This window comes from Scyliorhinus canicula, chromosome 7, assembly GCF_902713615.1.
Source record: "Scyliorhinus canicula chromosome 7, sScyCan1.1, whole genome shotgun sequence".
NCBI classification, from domain to species: Eukaryota; Metazoa; Chordata; class Chondrichthyes; order Carcharhiniformes; family Scyliorhinidae; genus Scyliorhinus; species Scyliorhinus canicula.
The window spans coordinates 45,813,382-45,836,583 of record NC_052152.1 but is presented as its reverse complement, the minus strand read 5'-3'; the positions used below and the strand labels follow the sequence as shown (position 1 = coordinate 45,836,583).

The window sequence follows — 23,202 nt, the reverse complement described above, 5'->3', positions numbered from 1 at the left end:
AGACGAGGGTAGAGCAGTTGATGTGGTGTATATGGATTTCAGTAAAGCGTTTGATAAGGTTCCCCACGGTCGGCTATTGCAGAAAATACGGAGGCTGGGGATTGAGGGTGATTTAGAGATGTGGATCAGAAATTGGCTAGTTGAAAGAAGACAGAGAGTGGTAGTTGATGGGAAATGTTCAGAATGGAGTTCAGTTACGAGTGGCGTACCACAAGGATCTGTTCTGGGGCCGTTTCTGTTTGTCATTTTTATAAATGACCTAGAGGAGGGCGCAGAAGGATGGGTGAGTAAATTTGCAGACGACACTAAAGTCGGTGGAGTTGTAGACAGTGCGGAAGGATGTTGCAGGTTACAGAGGGACATAGATAAGCTGCAGAGCTGGGCTGAGAGGTGGCAAATGGAGTTTAATGTGGAGAAGTGTGTGGTGATTCACTTTGGAAAGAATAACAGGAATGCGGAATATTTGGCTAATGGTAAAATTCTTGGTAGTGTGGATGAGCAGAGGGATCTCGGTGTCCATGTACATAGATCCCTGAAAGTTGCCACCCAGGTTGATAGGGTTGTGAAGAAGGCCTATGGTGTGTTGGCCTTTATTGGTAGAGGGATTGAGTTCCGGAGCCATGAGGTCATGTTGCAGTTGTACAAAACTCTAGTACGGCCGCATTTGGAGTATTGCGTACAGTTCTGGTCGCCTCATTATAGGAAGGACGTGGAAGCTTTGGAACGGGTGCAGAGGAGATTTACCAGGATGTTGCCTCGTATGGAGGGAAAATCTTATGAGGAAAGGCTGATGGACTTGAGGTTGTTTTCGTTAGAGAGAAGAAGGTTAAGAGGTGACTTAATAGAGGCATACAAAATGATCAGAGGGTTAGATAGGGTGGACAGCGAGAGCCTTCTCCCGCGGATGGGGGTGGCTAGCACGAGGGGACATAGCCTTAAATTGAGGGGTAATAGATATAGGACAGAGGTCAGAGGTGGGTTTTTTACGCAAAGAGTGGTGAGGCCGTGGAAAGCCCTACCTGCAACAGTAGTGAACTCGCCAACATTGAGGGCATTTAAAAGTTTATTGGATAAGCATATGGATGATAAGGGCATAGTGTAGGTTAGATTTTCCATGTCGGTGCAACATCGAGGGCCGAAGGGCCTGTACTGCGCTGTATCGTTCTATATTCTATGTTCTATGTCTGTGAGCATCTTGGCCTTTTGGCTAAGATCAAGCGGGGAAATCAATCGTGAAATCAGGGCCGGAATTCTCCAGACGTTGGGATTCTCTATTCCCGCTGACAGTGCACCCCCACCCACGGGTTTCCCTGCGGCAATGGGAAGAGAGAATCCTGCTGCCACCAAACGTCACATCACCGAGAAACAAGTGGCTGGGGCACCGAAGAATCCTGCCCCAGGTACTGTATAATGCCGGTTCTTGTTTGCTTGGATCTCATATGTCTCCCTGTGGGAACCGTGAATTTGAATTGGATTTTGTAGCAAGCAAGGAGATAGATTAAGGAATTGTTTCTTTAGTTTCAGGAAACTACTGGCTAACCCGCAAAGGTTGCTGACCCTTTAAACCAATAAACTAAAGTGTTCAAAGAACATGGGCGCGATTCTCCGCTCTCACGCCGGTTCGGAGAATAGCGGGCCGCGCATATTTTCACGGCGACGCCGGTCCGACGCCCTCCCGCTATTCTCCGAACCCCGCACAAACTACACGTCGGCATTCCCGGCAAAGGGCTCGAAAGACCCCCCGACACGACCAGAATCCCGACTTATTGGCCCCCCGCTATTCTCCGGCCCGGATGGGCCGAAGTCCCGACGTCATCACGCCATGTTTTCATGTCGGCCAACACACCTGCTTTTGAAGTTCGTCAACCAGTCGTGCTGGCTGACGAGAGCTTTGAGGAGGTGAGCGCACCGCTCAGCGCACAGCTCAGCGCACTGCTGGAGTCTGGCCACAACGGGGAAGGCATCCCCGAGAACGGGAGGGGGTCCAGAGTGGGGGGGGAGTGGGCGAGACGGAGGGAGGAGTGGGGGAGACTAAGGGGGGAGTGGGGGAGACTGATGGGGGAGTGGGGGAGACGGAGCAGGGAGTGGGGGAGACTGAGGGGGAGTGGTGGAGACGGGGGGAGTGGGGGAGACTGAGGGGGGAGTGGGGAGATGGAGGGGGAAGTGGGGGAGACGGAGGGGGGAGTGGGGGAGATGGAGGGGGGAGTGGGGGAGATGGAGGGGGGAGTGGGGGAGACGGAGGGGGGAGTGGGGGAGACTGAGGGGGGAGTGGTGGAGATGGAGGGGGGAGTGGGGGAGACAGAGGGGGGAGTGGGGGAGATGGAGGGGGGAGTGGGGGAGACGAGGGGGGAGTGGGGGAGACGGAGGGGGGAGTGGGGGAGACGGAGGGGGAGTGACCCGTCCAACCCCGGTTACAGAATGTCTGCCAGCATGCCATGGTGTGCCGGTCACGAGGACACGGCCGCTGGTTGCCCTGTGGCTAACGGCCACAGGCCACTGACGCACCCGTGAGGAGGACGTAGTTAACTGCCCGTTGGATGCCGAAAGTGACCAGGGGTTAGGCTGCCCACGTGTCAGCAGCGCGACCAGGCCACCGGGACACACAGGTATCCCGTGGCAGGCGGCTGCCGAGGTGTAGACTAACCTCCGACTAACATGAACCATTTCTCTGCCCCCCACCACCCTTCTGTAGGTTAGCACAATGTCTGCGAACAGAACGGCGATGTTCTGCGCAGTGGTTGGGGCCGCTGCACTGCATTTGGAGATGGAGCAGCATCCACAGCCGCAACCCGCAGAGGATGCAGGGCCAGCTGCAGCAGCAGAGGGAAGGGCCGAGGAGTTGCCATTCGTCGAGCAGCATGGGGGGGGGGAGGAGGAGGAAGAGGAAGAGGAGAGAGTGAGGGTGCAGCCACGGCACCAGAGGCGATGACCAAGGCCGAGGGTGTACCGTGTCCGGATCTCTTTCCTAACAATAACGGACATCACCTGCAGGAGGAGACTCCGGCTGAGTAGGCGGACGGTGATACATATCTGTCACCTCGTGGCGCACCTCGCCCCACGTGGAACGGGGGGAGGACACGCGATCCCGGTTGCCATCAAGGTGACGGTCGCTCTTAACTTCTATGCGACCGGCTCCTTCCAGTCTCCGAGCGGGGACGTCTCCGGGATCTCCCAGTCATCGGTCCACAGGTGCATCCGGGGCGCCCTCTATGCCATCACGGACCCCTACATCACCTTTCCCGAGGACCGAGCAACTCAAGACTCACGAGCTCGTGGATTTGCCAACGTGGCCGGGATACCGATGGTGCAGGGGGCAATCGATTGTGTTCACGTCCCCATGGGCCCGCCTGCAGGGGACAGGGAGGTGTTCACAAACAAGAGGGGGACATACTCCATGAATATCCAGGTAGTATGCAACCCCCACATGATGTTCATGAATGTCTGTGCAAGGTTCCCAGGGAGTGTGCATGACTCCTACATACTGGCGCAGTCGTACATCCCTGCGATGTTTGAGGGACGTCCCCCCCCGGCTGAGGGGCTGGTTGCTAGGCGACAGGAGTTATCCGCTGAGGTCTTGGCTGATGACGCCTATACGGATGCCTCAGACCAATGCGGAAACCCGATACAACGAGGCCCATGCAGCAACCAGGTGTGTGGTGGAGCGCTGCCTTGGCCTCCTGAAGATGAGATTCAGGTGCCTGGACCGCTCCGGAGGGGCCCTGCAGTACCAGCCCGACAGGGTCGCTCGCATTGTTGTGGTCTGCTGTGCGCTGCACAACATCGCGATGCAGAGGGGAGATGATCTGCTGCAGGAGACGGAGGGAGAAGCCAGTGGCAGTGGTGCCAGCACAGAGGAGGAGGAGGAGGAGTGATGTACCATCGATTGCACGCAAGGCAAGTGATTTACCAAAGTCTGGCTATAATTAACTAGAACACAGCTCTGCGATCGTCTACAGTGGAAAGGGACGATCGTCAGGCGTTTGAGCATTTATACCTCGTTAATAGAGGCGTGGTTAACTCAGCCTCTCGGCCAATCGGTCGAGAGGCACATGACCGACCAGGGTCAATGGTAAGCCGACGTTCTGGCCCAATGGCAGACGAGTATGCAGATCATATCATCACAAGGAGGAGAGGGAGGAGGAGGAGGAGGAGGAGGAGGAGGAGGAGTAGGACGAGGAGGCAAGGGAGGAGGAGGAGGAGGAGGAGGCTGGCGGAGTGGCGGGCGCAGAACGCAGACACGACCCAGGTGCTGGTGATGTCCAGGAGGCGGCACGACGGACCCAGCGAGGACGGCGGGCACGCGACGCCTTGGTGGCAGCACGGTTCACGCATCGCATGTGACGTCCCCGCTGAACACCAAACCACCACCTGCATCGCTAGTCATGCAGAGGGTCAACACACAACTGCCACCACCACAACCCCCCCACCCCCTCTCAGTGTACACTGCTCCACTTCGACATCACCCTTACCACTGGGTCCAGACGGTATGGCACAACATTGATGGCTGTGTCAGCGGGTGTGATCAGTGCCATGTGGAATGATGACAGCCCGCTCTGCGATGAGCTGTGAGCTCAGAATCGTTAGAGAGAGTCTGACCCATGACAATAGCTGAACCATCCACCTTGGTGGCCGCTGAGTTCGTCACGGACACTCCATCACGTGCCCGCGTGGGCTAGCTGTGGGAGGGGGTGGGGGGAGGGGCAGGGACTGCGCACCCGGCACCGAAGTTTCACCGCTCATCAACCCCAGCGACACTCGGTCACCATCACGATTCCTGTGGCTGTGGAACAATCACACGGTATTACAAGTAAGGTGGAACAGTGCGTTTAATATTAACAATTATTTACAGGTGCCCTAGCCCCTACAACTAAACTGTGCCCTTCACCCGTGCCAACTTACTCAGTGTCTCTCTTAGTTGCCTTACGGGCCCTAACACTACGTCTAAGTGATTCCCCAGCTGATACAGCAGGAGTGGAGGAGGACTGCTGCGAATCGCCCCCTTCGACTCGTTTCTCCTTCGGCAAGCGTTTCCTGGGGCGACCCGGCCTTGATGGGCCAGGCTGCTCTGCGGGCGTCTCGGGTGATGTTGTGCCGCCCTGCTCTGCCTGCTGCCCACCCGATGCACCAGGGGTGGGACGGGGGGGGGGGGGGCGAGAATTCCGGGACGTCCCGTGATGGAGTTAATGGGACGGGCCCCGAAACCTCCTCCTCCCTCGGGGAGCCCGGTGGCCCCCGGGCCTCACTTTGGGACAGAGGTGCGAGCGGGGAGGTGCCCCGTCGCGCCACCGACACCTGGCGCTGCCAGTCCTGGAGGCCTGCAACAGTATCCACCAGGATCCGAAGGTTTGCAGAGACGGAGTCCAGGGAGTTAGACATTCCCGCCAGGGACTGTGCGATCTCAACCTGTGAGTGCACAACGCCATCCAGCACGTGTCAGGCGGTTGATGCTCTCTGCGGCTGACTGCTTGGACTGTGCCATCGACTGCTGTGACTGTGCCATGGCGTGCTGCGACTGGGCCATGACCTGCTGAAACTCGGCCAAGGCCCGCAGCGCGCCGGCAATGTTGTGTTGGCTCTGGCGCATTGCTGCCTGTGAGAGGGCAACCCTGTCCAGGGCCGAGGATGACGCGTGCACATTAAGCCCAACGCCTTGCATAACCTGACCCATTGCCTCCACCGCGGATGCCACCCGTGTGGTGTTGGCCTGGTTTGCTGCCATGAGCGGCACCACTCCCTGCTCGAGGACGCGGTTCGACTCCTCTAACAGCGTCTGCAGAGTCTGGAAGACAGCCCTCATCCCGTCATTGTGTCCCTGGGTTTCTTGATGCATCGGCTGTGCGGGTGAGTCGAGTAACTCCAGGAACTCGGAAAACGTCTGGGAGCCAGCTGGATGCTGGGCCTGGCCTGCCCTCCGCCAGTCCGGGCCCTCGGCTGCTCCGACCTCCACCTGCTGTACCTGCTCAGCTGTGATGTGCGACCCAGACTGTGACCCAGGAGCCTCATCACTAAATAGGCCAACCGGGGTGAGTGTCTCTGGGATGGTGGATGGTGTGGGAGAAAGCTGTGCCGCAAGCTCGAGGTCGTCTTGGGTGGATGCCTCCTCCATGTCATCGGCCCGCTGAGAGGCCGCAGGGCGTTCGCGGGCCATTTCTCTCTCTTGCTCTCTCGCCGCCCTCTGGGCGTCCTGCTCCACAGATTCGGTTGGGGAGGATGGGACTCCCCGCTGATCGGGCACCCTCTGTCGTGCGGCCCTGGGTGCGGTGGGGGCAGATGCCCTTGTCCGCCTGGAGGCAGACGGCCCTGGTCGTTCGGCATTACGTCCTAGGGAAGAGAATGAAACGGGTTATTTAGAGACGCTCGGCCGGGCGCTGGATGGTCCCAGTGGGCAGGGTGTGAAGGGACAGAGGATGGGGGAGGTGTTCCAGTGGGCAGGGTGTGAAGGGACAGAGGATGGGGGAGGTGTTCCAGTGGGCAGGGTGTGAAGGGACAGAGGATGGGGAGGTGTCCAAGTGGGCAGGGTGTGTGAAGGGACAGAGGATGGGGGAGGTGTCCAAGTGGGCAGGGTGTGTGAAGGGACAGAGGATGGGGGAGGTGTCCAAGTGGGCAGGGTGTGTGAAGGGACAGAGGATGGGGGAGGTGTCCAAGTGGGCAGGGTGTGAAGGGACAGAGGATGGGGTAGGTGTTCCAGTGGGCAGAGTGTGAAGGGACTGTGGTGATATGATCTGCATACTCGTCTGCCATTGGGCCAGAACGTCGGCTTACCATTGGCCCTGGTCGGTCATGTGCCTCTCGACCGATTGGCCGAGAGGCTGAGTTAACCACGCCTCTATTAACGAGGTATAAATGCTCAGACGCCTGACGATCGTCCCTTTCCATTGTAGACGATCGCAGAGCTGTGTTCTAGTCAATTAAAGCCAGACTTTGGTAAATCACTCGCTTCGTGTACAATCGATGGTACATCAATTTAATTGACGACAACTTTGAAGATGGAGTTCCGCATCAAGCCCGAATGCCTCCGCATCAGCCCGCAAACTCTGAACTCTGCAGAACTTTTCCAACTCTGGCTGACTTGCCTCGAAGGGTTCCTAGCATCTACAACCACCCCCCCCACCGGGGCACAGAAGCTGCACGTCCTCCACTCCAGCGTGGGTATTGACGCTTACGCAATAATCAAAGAGGAAACGGATTATGATGACGCTATACAAAAGCTAAAAGGACAATTCATCAAACAGGTCAACAGGGTATTCGCTCGACATCTGCTGGCCACCAGAAAGCAGGTCCCCGGTGAGTCTCTAGACCAATACACCCGGGCCCTCTATGCCCTGGGGAGAGGTTGCGCCTGTGTAGCGGTGTCCGCTACAGAGCACATGGAGCTACTCATCAGAGACGCCTACGTGGCTGGGATGCTGTCTCCCGTGATCCGCCAGCGGATGCTGGAAAGAGACGAACTCAGTTTAACTGAGACGCTGACTCTCTCCGCCTCCCTGGAGGTCGCAGATCTAAGCGCTCGCACCTATGACCCTGGCCAGGCCGCCTCCTGGCACGCTTCCCACCCGCCACCTGCCGCTCCTGGCCTCCCTCAGGCTTGTGCCGCGGGGCGCCCCGATAAATCCACGGGGCCCCGCTGCTACTTTTGCGGGAACGCTAAACATCCTCGCTCGCGCTGCCCAGCCCGCTCCGCCCTCTGTAAGAGCTGCGGGAAGAAGGGCCACTACTCCACGGTCTGCCAGGCCAAAACGCTGGCTGCAGCGCTTCTGGAAGCTGCACAGCACTCCCCCCCCCCCGCCCCCAGGCCTCTGCGAACGGCCTGTGTGCCTCTCTCTCTCACCCAGGGCCGCCCCAGCCGCTCCCGACTCGCGCCCCGCGGGCCGACAAGCGCACCTCCCCGGCCCCTCCAGGCCTCTGCCGGCCTGCCCCGCACGTTTCTCCCCCCCGCCCCCGGGCCCCGGCGCCCGACCGGCTCGCCTCTCCGAGCCCCCCCGGTCCCTGCCTGCCCGCAGCGCGACTCTGCTCCCCCCGCCCCCGGCCCCCCGCACCCGGCCTGCGCGCCTTACCTCCTCCCGCAGCTGATGCATCTAACTCACCTCCTGGAGCCGGCCTGCGCGTCCCCACAGCTGATGTACCTAACTCACCTCCTGGAGCCGGCCTGCGCGTCCCCACAGCTGATGCACCTAACTCACCTCCTGGAGCCGGCCTGCGCGTCCCCACAGCTGATGCATCTAACTGGCCTCCTGGAGCCGGCCTGCGCGTCCCCACAGCTGATGCATCTAACTCACCTCCTGGAGCCGGCCTGAGCGCCTCACCTCATCAGCTCGCAGCGCCGGCAATGCTAGCTCCGCCACCAGCGGCCACGAGGGCTTCCTGGGCGCCGCCACCTTGGGGCGCCGACCCCACGTGCGGGTCCTGGGCGCCGCCATTTTGGGGCCCCGACCCCATATGCGGATACTGGGTGCCGCCATCTTGGGGAACAGACCTCACATATGGATCCTGGCCACCGACCCAGGTCTGCCACGCAAGGTCCCTCCAGCGTCAACTCGGACGGCGACAACGGATTTTCTCCACGGCTCGCGGCCGTTCAACTCGACCAGTCTCGTCCACGCACGCTCGCCAAAACGACAACGCTGATCCACCTCAACGGCCACGAGACGGACTGCCTGCTGGACTCCGGGAGCACGGAAAGCTTTGTTCACCCTGACACGGTAAGACGCTGCGCGCTCCCTGTCCATCCCGTAACACGCAAAATCGGTTTAGCCTCAGGTTCGCACTCCGTCCACATCACCGGGTGCTGCATCGCGGACCTCACGGTCCAAGGGAAGGTTTTTAAAAATTATAAATTCCTTGTCCTCCCTGACCTTTGCGCACCGGCACTCCTAGGATTGGACTTCCAGTGCAACCTGCAGAGCTTGACCTTTCAATTTGGCGGCCCTATACCCCCCTCACTGTCTGCAGCCTCGCGTCCCTCAAAGTGGACCCCCCCTCCCTGTTTGCTAACCTCACCCCCGATTGCAAACCCGTCGCCACACGGAGCAGACGGTACAGCGCCCAGGACCGATCCTTCATCAGGTCCGAGGTCCAGAGGTTGCTGACGGAAGGGGTCATCGAGGCCAGCAACAGCCCCTGGCGAGCCCAAGTGCTGGTGGTCTGGGCGGGGGAGAAAAACCGGATGGTCATCGATTATAGCCAAACCATCAATCGGTTTACGCAACTGGACGCGTATCCTCTCCCCCGTATTTCTACCATGGTAAACGAGATCGCGACATACAAGGTCTTCTCCACTGTGGACCTTAAGTCCGCTTACCACCAGCTCCCCATCCGCGCGAGTGACCGACTGTACACCGCGTTTGAGGCTGACGGGCGCCTCTACCACTTCCTTAGGGTTCCGTTTGGTGTCACAAATGGGGTCTCGGTCTTCTAACGGGAGATGGACCGAATGGTTGACAAGTACGGATTACAGGCTACCTTCCCGTATCTTGATAATGTCACCATCTGCGGCCACGACCATTAGGACCATGACGCCAACATCCAGAAATTCCTCCAAACCGCAAAACTCCTTAACCTCACGTACAGTAAGGATAAATGCGTGTTTAGCACTGACCGCCTAGCCATCCTCGGCTACGTAGTGCGCAACGGAGTGATAGGCCCCGACCCCGAACGCATGCGCCCCCTGATGGAACTCCCTCTCCCCAATACCCCCAAATCCCTCAAACGCTGCCTGGGGTTCTTCGCATACTACGCCCAATGGGTTCCCAATTACGCTGACAGGGCCCGTCCCCTCATGCAAACCACGACCTTCCCGCCGTCGAAGGAGGCCTGCCAGGCCTTTAGCCGCATCAAAGCGGACATCGCAAAGGCCACGATGCGCGCCATCGACGAGGCCCTCCTCTTCCAGGTCGAGAGCGACGCATCAGAAGTAGCTCTGGCGGCTACCCTGAACCAAGCAGGCAGACCTGTGGCCTTCTTCTCCAGAACTCTCCAGGCTTCCGAACTCCGCCACCCCTCTGTGGAAAAGGAAGCCCAGGCCATAGTCGAAGCCATGCGACATTGGAGGCACTATTTGGCCGGCAGGAGGTTTACCCTCCTCACAGACCATCGGTCAGTAGCCTTCATGTTTGATAATGCACAAAGGGGCAAGATCAAAAATGACAAGATTTTACGGTGGCGGATCGAGTTGTCCACGTACAACTATGATATCTTGTATCGTCCTGGGAAGCTCAATGAGCCTCCTGATGCCCTGTCCCGCGATACCTGCGCCAGCGCGCAGACAGACCGCCTCCGCTCCCTCCACGCAGACCTCTGCCATCCAGGGGTGACCCGCCTACACCACTTCATTAAGGCCCGCAACCTGCCCTACTCCATCGAGGAAGTCAGGACAGTAACCCGTGACTGCCACATCTGCTCCGAGTGCAAACCGCACTTCTACCGCCCCGAGCGCGCACACCTGATCAAAGCATCCCGCCCCTTCGAACGTCTTAGCATTGACTTCAAGGGGCCCCTTCCCTCTAACAACCACAACATTTACTTTCTGGCGGTTATCGACGAACACTCCCGCTTCCCCTTCGCCATTCCCTGTCCCGACATGACCACATCGACCGTCATTAAGGCCCTACTCTCCATCTTCTCACTGTTCGGCTACCCCGCGTACATACACAGCGATCGGGGGTCCTCATTTATGAGCGACGAGCTGCGTCAATTCCTGCTCGACAGGGGCATTGCCTCTAGCAGGACGACCAGCTATAACCCTCGGGGTAACGGACAGGTCGAGCGGGAGAATGGTACCATCTGGAAGACCATACTACTGGCCCTCCGGTCCAGAAATCTCCCTATTTCCCGATGGCAAGAGGTGATCAACGATGCCCTGCACTCTATCCGCTCACTCCTCTGTACTGCAACTAATCAGACACCTCATGAGCGTCTTCTTGTTTTCTCCAGGAAGTCGTCCTCCGGATCCCCTCTCCCAACGTGGCTGGTCACCCCCGGGCCCATCTTGCTCCGGAAGATTGTGCGGGTGCACAAGTCCGACCCGTTGGTGGAGCATGTCCAGTTACTCCACGCTAACCCGCAGTACACGTATGTGGAGTACCCCGACGGTCGGCAGGACACGGTCTCCCTCCGGGACCTGGCACCCGCCGGCGTGCGGCCCCCCCCACCACAGACCCCCCTCCCCTTTTTCACCCCAGCACCCCACTCAGCTTCCCCATCCCTCATCCATGGCGTCTCCGCGGCCAGCTCAGGTGACGGAGACTACTCGAAGTCTATCGCTCCCGGACTCCAGGACATCAGCAGGACCATCAGCCGATCCGACGACAACTCCTCCACTGCGGCGCTCGGCCAGGACCACCAAAAGACTGATCGAATCCTTCTAGAGTTCTACAGCCCCATGGATTTTCTTTTTGTAAATATCGTTATGTCTGGGCCAGTGGGAAGCCCCCAAATTCGATAAGGGTACGGAGAGAAAATTATTCTCCCGACGGCTACTCATATCACCAGTTCTCCCCCCCCCCCACCCCACCCTGAGTCTCGTTCACACCCCCCCCCCCGCCTTCCTTCTCCATAAGGGGTGAATGTGGTGATATGATCTGCATACTCGTCTGCCATTGGGCCAGAACGTCGGCTTACCATTGGCCCTGGTCGGTCATGTGCCTCTTGACCGATTGGCCGAGAGGCTGAGTTAACCACGCCTCTATTAACGAGGTATAAATGCTCAGACGCCTGACGATCGTCCCTTTCCATTGTAGACGATCGCAGAGCTGTGTTCTAGTCAATTAAAGCCAGACTTTGGTAAATCACTCGCCTCGCGTACAATCGATGGTACATCAGAGACAGAGGATGGTGGAGGGGGGTGTTTGTCATGCAGGGTTGTCTCACTTGTTGCAGCTCCGCCAACCTCGCATTGCGCGATCTCCCGGGTGGCAGATCCCCCAACAAGGTCCAGTGCCCTCTGCTCAAACGTGGTGAGGGGGTGCAGGATGGGCGAACCCCCTCCAGTCTTGTTCCGCTCACGAGTGTTGTGAGCGGTCTTGTCCTGTTGGGGGAGGGGGCATAGGTAGATCATTACAATACGGCAGGTATCAGCAGGCCGTTCAGATACTGGCACAGTTTGGGGGTCAAGTTGTAATAAGACCATTGCATCTCTCCACGGGGGCCAGAGCGCTGGGTCTGTGACTACTTTGTGAACCACCCTCAACTCACTCTGCCCCAATCCCCCTCCACCCCCCGTGCCGGGTGGGGGGGGGGGGTGATTAAGTAAAGGGGGGAGGGATGGTTGTGACCCGGGGGCACCCTCTTGGCACTTACCCTGGCAGCCCTGGTGAGGTCGTGCGTCTTCTTCCGACATTGGTCAGCAGAGCGAGGGGTCTGCCCCACAGCACTGACAGCAGCAGCCACCTCACGCCAGGCCTGGCGCACCGCACTGGCAGGGTGGCGATGCCCTTTACACGGCAGATGATGCCCCTCCTCTGCTCGATTGATTCGAGCAGCGTCTGACGTCAGCCTCCACGAATCGCGGGGCTGCTCTCCTGAGCTCCGACATCCTGGCCTACAGTTTCTGTGCTCGCCCGCGCCATTTTACGCGTCGGGCGGCCTCACGTGGGCATGTTCGTGTCGTCGTCGCGTTCCGGCGTCATCACGCACGTGATTGACGCGGCCCCGTTCCTAGCCCATTTCCCGGACGTGAATACGTCGGGAACGGGGCCGTGTCGGGCCGGCGCAAAAGTCGGCCGTTTTCACGGGTGCGGAGAATCGCGCCCGATAAATATGGCTTTTCTCCTGAATTACTCACAGCTGTATCTTAGAGATTATGCTTTAATTCAGAGTTTTTCAAAGTAAGGGTCACGCCCTGCGGGTGGGTTGTGGGTGTCATGAGGGTCTCAGAGCAATCGGTCTGCCATTCCCACGTTGAACCCGATCGCAGGAGAAGCCCGAAAAGCCGCTCTCGGCTTTTACATGGAGAATTGCAGCCGCTGCCCCCTTTTTAATGGAGATACAGATTAGGCTGTGTGGAGTATTCCAGCCTGAAGCGGCAGCAGAGAGTAGGTCACGTACCCTGTGATGCGCGATCAATGACCACTGAAGCGAAGGAGTAATCCGAATCAAAGGCTTTAATCTGCAAGAAGTGTGCCCAGCAGCTTGAGTACAGAAAGAACGATGGCTGCTGGGAAACATGGGTTCTTATTCTCCCCCTCGTGGGCGGAGCTACCTTCATCCTGACCATTGGGAAAGCAACACTTGGGCCAATGGGCAGCGAGCCTTCTCCACCAATAGCAGTTCACACTCCCAGGTACCGTAATACCTCTAGTCATACTACCACACCCTGCACATAAAAGTGATGTGGAATGCCGTCGGAGGACGTGCATTTGGCGCATAAGCAGGGAGCAGAGTTGATTTGATTTTGCAGCTGCTGGCAAACAAGGCAGGTGAACTGTGAAGATCAATTTTTGTTTTTAATAAATAAGAGCCAACCAGAGACTCAAATAGGCAGTTAACCTTTTGGACAGCATCTCACAACAAAATCTGCTGGAGGGAACTGCTCAGGAGAATCCAGGGCAGGACAGAACAGTGGTAGCTTTAGAACTCCAAGGCCTCTGGAGACGCCCTGAAAAAAGAAGTTTAACTCAGAACAAAGAAGTGTAAAGATAATTTCTTGAGGTATAGTTTGTCAATTGTGACAATGCAAATAAGGATGCAAAGCTCATGTGTGTTATATGCAGGGAAGTACTGGCAAATGAAAGAAGTTTCAGAATTTGAAAGAGGTGTGTCAAAAATTCCTTTTCAGATTGAGACCCGAGTCAGTTATTAACTTTGAGCTGACTCCAATTTAAAGGATTACACTGCTGCAGTTTACCTATAATACCACATAAAAAATCTGCGAAAAAGCCCATGAGGCTGTCAGCATTTTGGTATAGCATCTCGCAGGAGTATCAAGTGTTGGGTAAAACACACGTTTCATTTCTATTGCCCTTCACATCGATCTGCATGTGTGAGGTTGCATTTTCTGTTTTCAGAAAGATGAAGATAGTACAAAGAACCTGGCTGAAGTCTGCACCTGATATGTGCCCTGATATATATTGCTTCTGCTCCTTTGAACCAGATTCAAATGAGGTCCTGAGGATAAAGCAGGCTCCCCTTTGAAAAGTAAGCGAACATGTGTCACGAAAGTTGGCCAATGTGGGTCCTGAAGGTTGGCTGGTTGCCAAAAGTGGGGCCCAGGAAAAAACATTTGAAAAACACTGCTTTAATCCCTAGAAAATCTGGAACAAACTTGGTCCCCCAACTCCTGGCTGATGCACTGTGAACCAGGAGATAAATATTGCACAAAGTCTACCACCCCTTCCCTCAAGTTTCAGGTCAAGGGAAAAAAACACAAGTTTCCTAAGATTGACTGGGGGGGGGGGGGGGGGGGATTACATTAACGGAACAAGTTTATTACTTTTTTTTAGAAAATTTTAACTCCCTTGCTGCTGTAAGCACACTGGTGGAGAGGTGGCAGTGTGTGTGGATGTTATCATTCACTGTGGGCCTATCACGCACCCCCACCCTCCTTGGTTGCGGCTGTTACTATGGTTACTGACCTCACGCTACAAACAAGATTTCAAAGGGGTGAATTGTAGTCGATAACAGCTCGTCGACACTGTGCTGGGAATATCAGAGAGGGTGCCTCAAAGTGGAGCAGCATGAGTTTCACTGTCACTCAGAGTCTGCAGGAGAAGCAGCGGTTCAAACCCGAGAGAGCCCATGACTACATCTATGGTAAAGCCGCCTCGCCATCTCTGTGCTGCCTGCAGCAATTAGACTCCTCTGCAAACATCTTCTTCTGTCGCCGTGTGCTGTTTCTTGTCGTTTGGTTTTCTTTAAAAAACACCCTTCTTCCTCCTCCGTGATCTGCTCCCCGTTTCCATTCTCCTTTTGCTTACCGCGCACCGTCCAGTTGGTCGTCTATGTTGTTGTTTCACGGACGATGCAGCAATGCTGCTCTTCTCGCCTCAGGGCCATCCTAATTCGTCTCGGACGGTGGCGCAAAACGGGCGGTAAACGATCCGCAGTTGGTGATGTTTGGTCTGTCTATTCCGAACCAGGGTCCCCCGCCTGCGAATGAGGTCGCAATGACCCAGGAATCTGCACCCCATCTCCATCCGCACGTTAACCAGCTGCATTCTCCCATTTCCATTCTGACCAGTTTGGAGTAATCTTTTGGGTTCTGCTTTCTACATACGAGCCACAGGAGCCTGCTCCTCCATTCAATAAGACCACAGCTAATCTGATTGTAGCTTCAACCTGACATTCCTATATCCCCACACTGCACCCCCCGCTTGCCCGCCCGCTCGCGCCCCATAACCTTCCACCCCCTTGTTAATCAAGAATCTTACCTAGCTCTGCCTTAAAAATATTCACAGTAAGAAGTCTTACAACACCAGGTTAAAGTCCAACAGGTTTGTTTCAAACACGAGCTTTCGGAGCACGGCTCCTTCTTCACCTGAAGAAGGAGCCGTGCTCCGAAAGCTCGTGTTTGAAACAAACCTGTTGGACTTTAACCTGGTGTTGTAAGACTTCTTACTGTGCTCACCCCAGTCCAACGCCGGCATCTCCACATCATTAAAAATATTCAAACACTCTGCTTCTACCTTATTTTGAAGAAGAAAATTCCAAAGACTCGGGATCCTGCGAGAAAAAACTTTTCCTCATCTCTGTCTTCAATAAGCGACCCCTTTTTCAAACATTTGTAATCTAATCCTCTCTCAATAAATAATATTCTATTAGCTTTCCTAAGTATTTGCTGTACCTGCACACGAGCCTTTTGTGGCACATGCACTAGGACACACATCTCGCTCTGAATCTTAGAGCTCTATAATCTCTCCCCATTTAGACAATATGCTTTTTTTAATTCTTCCTGTCAAATGGACCATTTCCCATTTTCCCATATTTTAATATATACTACTCACTAATAGGAGCAACAACCCTGACTGATTTCTCCTCATCTTTGGGACCTCGGGTGGCTGTCTGTGTGAAGTTTGCACATTCTTCCTGTGTCTGTTTCCTCGAAATGAAATGAAAATCGCTTATTGTCACAAGTCGGCTTCAAATGAAGTTACTGTGAAAAGCCCCTAAGTTGCCACATTCCAGCGCCTGTCTGGAGAGGCTGGTATAGGAATTGAACCTGCGCTGTTGGCCTGCCTTGGTCTGTTTTAAAAGCCAGCTATTTGTGCTAAACCAGCCCCTCAGTGCTCCGGTTTCCTCCCACAGTCCAAAGATGGTCAGGTTAGGTGGATTGGCCATTCTCCATTTGCTCTAAGTATCCAAAGGTGGGGTTACAAGGTATAGGGCAGGGGAGAGGGTTGGTGCAGACTCAATGGACCAAATGACCTTCTGCAGTGTAGGGATTCTATGATTCTGTGGTATTGAGGCCAGTTGTACTTCTTCCATCCTCATTGAGGTTAGCAAATTCAGCACAGACCATGGATTGCAGCTGGGACCAGCCTAGAGTGCTTCTTTTGGGTAACCAAATAACCTAAATCAACAAATTGAGGGATAAATTAAAGGCAGCCTCTTCAGGAGATACTGCATCAAAGTAAACAGAATCTCAAAGGAAACTTAAAATATCAATACAAATATGATTAAAGGGTTGATAAAGCACCCCTTGCCCCACTGGTGGCCACCGGGCATGGAACGCCTCGATCATGCCAACAGACACCACCTCCCTTTCCACGGACACCTGGCAGTGAACATAGCTATGGAAGAGGGACATTCAGTCAGGACGGACGTCCCCCTCAACCATCTGCCTGGACACATTAATGTCCAGCTTGACCAGGCTCACAAGGAGGTCCTCCTCCCTCCCTGCTTCCGTCTGCACCTGGTGGACCACGCGGTGGACCAGCTTGGTATGTGTGGAGCTCTACCATGGCATTTCATAGAATCATAGAAGTTACAGTCCAGAAGGAGGCCATTCGGTCCATCGAGTCTGCACCGGCTCTTGGAAAGAGCACCCTACCCAAGCCCACACCTCCACCCTATCCCCATAACCCAGTCATCCCACCCAACACTAAGGGCAATTTTGGACACTAAGGGCAATTTAGCATGGCCAATCCAAATAACCTGCACATCTTTGGACTGTGGGTGGAAACCGGAGCACCCGGAAGAAACCTGCACACACACGGGAAGAACGTGCAGACTCCACGCAGACAGTGACCCAAGCTGGGAATCGAACCTGGGACCCTGGGGCTGTGAAGCAATTGTGCTAACCGCTATGCTACCGTGCTGTCCTCACTGATGCATTGGAGAAACTTGCAAGATTTGTGTTTTTTCCAATGTTATTTTCTAAAACATCAGGAAATAACTAACTTCACCACTGTGAAAGTTTAATTGTCAATTACAGTCACCATCTTAAGAGAAATTAGAAGTGGGTAATAAATGCTGGCCTAGCCAACGATGCTCATGCCCTGTGAAAGAATAAATTTTAATGTCAGACAATTTTCCTGAAGATATTTTGTGCTTCAGTTCTCTTTCCCTAATAGTAAAATCTGCAGTGTTATGGTCGTAAAGTGTTTGCAAATAAGCAACTACTAATAAACAAGGGATGTTTCAATGATGCAGTAGCTGATATAGTTGCATTATCATACAATCAATTTGACCTCTCATTTAGTTTGCTTGTTTAAATTTTTAAAATATGAATAAAAGCAAAAATGGAAATTTTGCTCTGTAGCTGTCACAAGCAGCACACAGTCTAATGTTACAGGAACTGAACCTACTTAAATCAGAATGATAATACTATTTAAAAACAAAATCTCATGCTCATAATGAAATATGATCAGTACAGGGTGGCCATTTTGAATGTTCACAGGTTGAAGGGATTCTTGTATTTTGACAATGGTTTCAAGGCAACATGTAGGGTAGTAGCTGAATAATTAAGCTCAGTGCTGTATCTGCACTTTTCCAGGGTGCATGAAAGCAGCAGCATTTTGTTTGAGCACAGATAACTCAATATACATTTAAAAACTGTTTCTCTCCGGAGAAATAACAATACATTAAAACTATATTTTTGTAAAAAGTGCTGTTGTTTATACACATATTTTATGGCATAGAAGGAGGCCATTCAGTGCTTTATGTCTTTGATGTCCTGGTAAATTTCATTATCCAACCAAAGTGACCACTTCCTTTCGGGAATGTGGTGACCTGACCTATACATGTTACTCTAACTGTGGCTTAACTAGCATGCTATAAAGATAAAGTTATAAGCGTAAGCTTTCTTCTCTTATATTCTATGCTGTGGCTAGTAAAGGAAATTTATTCAGAATGTGTTTGTAACCATTTTATCATCCTTTCCTGCTACTGGCACAGACTTGTGGACATGGGCTCTAAGGTCCCTCTGTTCCTCTACAATTCGAGATTCCACTCTGTAACTCAGTCCCGGGTATCTGCTTTTCCATATTTGAACCACACAAAACCCTCAATTAGATTCCTGTCTGTAACTCACTCCTGGGGATCTGTTATTCTATATGTAAATCATCCCGAACCCATCAATTAGATTCCAGGCTTGGGCGGCATGTGGCGCAGTACTGGGGCTGCGGTGCTGAGGACCCGGGTTCGAATCCCGGCTCTGGGTCACTCCGTGTGGAGTTTGCATATTCTCCCCATGTCTGCGTGTGCTTCACCCCCACAACGCAAAGATGTGCAGATTAGGTGGATTGGCCACGCTAAATTGCCCCTTAATTGGAAAAAGAAAATTGAGTACTCTAAAATTTTTTTTTTTTTTTAAATAGATTCCAGGCTGTAACTCACGCCCGGCCAACTGTTGTTCTCTATATAAACCAGCACAAACTCCTCGCTTAGATTCCAGCATTTAAGTCAATTCTGGATATCTGTTATTCTATATGTAAAATAATAACTGAAGGGGAAATAGAGAACAAAAATAAGTGAAAAAAAATCACCCTGTCTGTTCAAATGTAGTGGTTTGAAGTGTATTTGTTTCAATGCCAGAAGTGTAGCAGGTAAGGCAGATGAAGGTGGAGCGTTTACTGGTACTTGGAACTATGATGTTGTGGCTATCACAGAAACGTGGTTAAAGGAAGGACAGGATTGGCAGCTGAACATTGGAGGATATAGATGCTTCAGGAGAGATAGAGGGGATGTAAAAGGGGTGGGGGAGTAGTATTACAGGTTAAGGAGAATATTGTAGCCGTACTGCGGGAGGACACCTCGGAGGGCTTATACAATGTGGCAAGCTGGGTAGAGCTCAGGAACAAGAAGGGGGAAATCACAATGTTGGGGGTTTATTACAGGTCCCCCAACTGCCAGCGAGAGATAGAGGAGCAGATAGGTAGAGAGATTTTAGATAGGTGCAAAAGTAACAGGGTTGTTGTGGGAAGGGATTTTAACTTCACCTATATTGACTGGGACTTGCTTAGTGCAAGGGGCTTGGATGGGGCAGAGTTTGTACGGTGTATCCAGGAAGGCTTCTTGATGCAATATGTAGATAGTCCAACTAAGGAAGGGGCAGTACTGGACCTGGTACTGGGGAATGAGCCTGGACAGGTGGTTGAGGTTTCAGTAGGGGAACATTTTTGGAGGAGTGACCACAATTCTGTGAATTTTAGGGTACTTTTGGATCGGGATGAGGGTAACCCTCGCGTTCAGAAGCTAAACTGGGGAAAGGCAAATTACGATAACATTAGACAGGAATGAAAGAATTTGGATTGGGTATAGCTGTTGGAGGTTAAATCAACATCGGACATATGGGAGTCTTTAAAGTGACAGTTGATTAGGATTCAGGAAAGTCATGTTCCTGAGAGAACAAAGGAAAAATATTGGAAGTTTAGAGCGCCTTGAATGACGAGGGATATTGTGAACCTCGTCAAAAAGAAAAAAAGAGGGTTTTGTATAGTCTAGAAGGGTGGGGACAGTTGAAACCCTTAAGTAAAAAGAAAGTAGGAAGGTACTTAAGCAGGAAATTAAGAGGGCTAGGAGGGGTCATGAAATGTCCTTGGCAAGTAAGACCAAGGTGAATCCCAAAGCTTTTTATTCATATGTAAAAAGCAAGAGGGTGTCCAGGGAAAGGATTGGACTACTTAGGGGGGAATCTATGTGTTGAGTCAGAGGAAAAGGGCGAGGTATTAAATGAGTACTTTGCATCAGAGTTCACCAAAGAAAAGGACCTTGTGGAAGATGATTCTTGGGTAGGGTGTGTCGACAGTCTGCGGCATGTTGACATCAAAAAGGAGGAGGTATTGGATGTTTTAAAAGACATTAAAGTAGATAAGCCTCCTGGGCCGGATGGGATTTACCCAGAATACTGAGGGAAGCAAGGGAGGAAATTGCTGGACATCTTTGTATCCTCATTGGCTACAGGTGCGATCCCAGAGGACTGGAGAATAGCTAATGTGGTACCGCTGTTTAAGAAAGGTAACGGGGATAATCCAGGAAACTATAGGCCGGTGAGCCTCACGTCGGTAGTAGGTAAATTATTGGAGAGAATTCTCAGGGCCAGGATTTGGAAACAATTAGATTCATTAGCAATAGACAGCATGGTTTTGCGAAGGGAAGGTTGTGCCTCACTAACTTGATCGAGTTTTTGAGGAGGCGACGAAGATGATTGATGAGGGGAGGGCAGTAGATGTTGTTTACATGGACTTCAGTAAAGCCTTTGACAAGATGCCTCATGGTAGACTAGTACAAAAGGTGAAGTCACATGGGATCAAAGGTAAGGTGGCAAGATGGATATAGAACTGGTTCGGTCACAGAAGGCAAAGGGTAGCAGTGGAAGGGTGTTTTACTCAATGGAAGGTTGTGACTAATGGTGTTCCACAGGGGCGGTGGGGTAGCACAGTGGTTAGCACTGTTGCTTCACAGAGCCAGGGACCCGGGTTCGATTCCCGGCTTGGGTCTGCGCGTTCTCCCCGTGTCTGCGTGGGTTTCCTCCGGGTGCTCCGGTTTCCTCCCATAGTCCAAAGATGTGTGGGTTAGATGGATTGGTCATGCTAAATTTCCCAGTAGTGTCCAAATGTTAGGTGGGGTTGATAGGTTACGGGGATAGGGTGGAGGTATGGGTTTAGGTAGAGTGTTCTTTCAGCGTCCGGTGTAGACTCGATGGGCCGAATGGCCTCCTTCTGCCCTGTAAATTCTATGGTTCCATAATCTGCTCTGGGGCCTCTGTTGTTTGCAGTATACATAAATGATTTGCAGGAAAATGTAGCTGGTCTGATTAGTAAGTTCGCAGATGACACCAAGGTTGGTGGAGTGGCAGATCGTGTTGAGGATCGTCAGAGGATACAGCAGCACATAGATAGGTTGGAGACTTGGGCAAAGAAATAGCCAATGGAGTTTAATCCAGACAAATGTGCGATAATGCATTTTGGTAGGTCTAACATAGAGGGGAAATATACCGTAAATGGTGAAACTCTTAGGAATGTAGAAAATCAGAGAAATGGGTATGCAGATCCACAGATCATTGAAAGTGGCATCACAAGTGGTCAAGGTAGTCAAGAAAGCATATGGAATGCTTGCCTTCATTAAATGGTGCATTGTGTATAAAAACTGGCAAGTCATGCTGCAGTTGTACAGAACCTTGGTAAGGCCGCACTAGAAATATTGCGAACAATTCTGGTCGCCACACTACCAGAAGAATGTGGAGAGGGTGCAGAGCAGATTTACCAGGATGTTGCCTGGTCTGGAGGATGTTAGCTATGCGGAGAGGCTAACTAGTCTCGAACTGTTTTCATTGGAACGATGGAGGTTGAGGGGCGACTTGATAGAGGTCTACATGATTATGAGAGTCATGGACAAAGTGGATGGGCAGGCACTCTTTCCCACGGTGGAAGGGTCACTCACTCTGGGGCATAGGTTTACGGTCCATGGGGCAAAGTTTAGAGGAGATGTGCAAGGCAGGTTTTTTTGCACAGAGGGTGGTGAATACCTGGAACCCGTTGCCAGGGTACATTAACGGCATTCAAAAGACATCTCGGCAAATACGTGGATAGGATGGGTATCGAGGGATACGGCACTAGGAAGTGCTGAGGGTTTTGGCCAAGGGTGGTATCATGACTGGTACAGGCTTCGAGGGCCGTAGGGTCTGTTCCTGTGCTGTATTGTTCTTTGAGGTATATAAGATGATAAACGGTATTGGCAAAGTAGATAGACAGCAGATACTTCCTCTTGTCGTACAATCTAGAATGAGAGATCATGGGCGGTATTCTCCCCCCCCCATACTGGGTGGTAGAATCGGTGGGGCACCGCACGAATCGTGCCACGCTGCCCCGACCCCTGCGCATAATTCTCTCCCCCCCCCCCCCCCCCCCCCTCCCCCCCCCCCCCCCCCTCCAAAACCAGCGGCTTGAGAATCGCCCGGTCGCTCGGAGAATCGCTGCAAACGGCGAACAGCGATTCTCCGGCCGGCGAATAAAATGACATTCCCGCTGGCGTTGTCCACACCTGGTCGCTGCCGGCGGGTACTCATCGCGAAGGCTTGGGGGGCAGCCTGTGGGGTGGGGGTGGGGGGCTCCTTCACTGGGGGGGGGAGGGGCTCCGAAGGGGTCTGGACTGCAATCGGTGCCCACCGATTGGCGGGCCGCCCCCCCCCCCCTCCCCCCCGGGGCCTAGTTTCAGCCGCGGCCGGCCCCTGAACACCGACCCCATGTTGGCTCGGGGCCGGCTCGCGTAAGAAGTTCCCCGTGCATGCGCTGGATGGCACGGCCCAACTGCGCATGCGCGGGTTGATGCAGTGCCCATTTGGCGCTGTGTAAGGAGGCTGGAGCGGCATGAACCACTCCAACGCCGTGCTGGCCCCCTGTGCGGGCCAGAATAGGTCATGCCCGGGCCCTGTTCGTGCCATCGTGAAACGCGACAGCGTTCACGACAGCGCGAACACTTGGCCTCAATATCGGAGAATCGTCCCCCCCATAGCTTTAGGTTAAACTGTAGCAGATTTAAAAGAGATGAGGGGAAATTACTTCTCTTGAAAGGTCATGAATCTGTGGAATTTACTACCCAAGAGTCAGTGGATGCTGGGCCATTGAGTGCGTTTAAGGAGTTAGACAGATTTTTAATTAGTAATGAGTTGAAGGGTTATGGAGAATGGGCAGGATGGTGGAGTTGAATCCATGATGCGATCAGCCATGATTGTATTGAATGGTGGAGTGGGCTCGAGGGGATGAATTGCTCCTAGTTCCTAGTTCTTGTGTTATGTTCATTCCTGGTATTCGTCTAGTAAACCTCCAAACT

General features: G+C 53.4%; 1 protein-coding gene across 4 annotated transcripts in view; it reads left to right on the top strand.

Moving 5' to 3' along the window:
• Positions 1 to 14,550: 14,550 nt before the first annotated feature.
• Positions 14,551 to 23,202, top strand: part of cfap91 (cilia and flagella associated protein 91) — a 157,560-nt gene continuing 148,908 nt past the window's right edge. For all 4 annotated transcript variants that reach the window (XM_038801921.1, XM_038801919.1, XM_038801917.1 and 1 more), the window contains exon 1: positions 14,551 to 14,745. In XM_038801921.1, the coding sequence (XP_038657849.1) occupies positions 14,670 to 14,745 (76 nt within the window). In that variant the 5' untranslated portion in view covers positions 14,551 to 14,669. The remainder of the gene's footprint in view (positions 14,746 to 23,202) is intronic.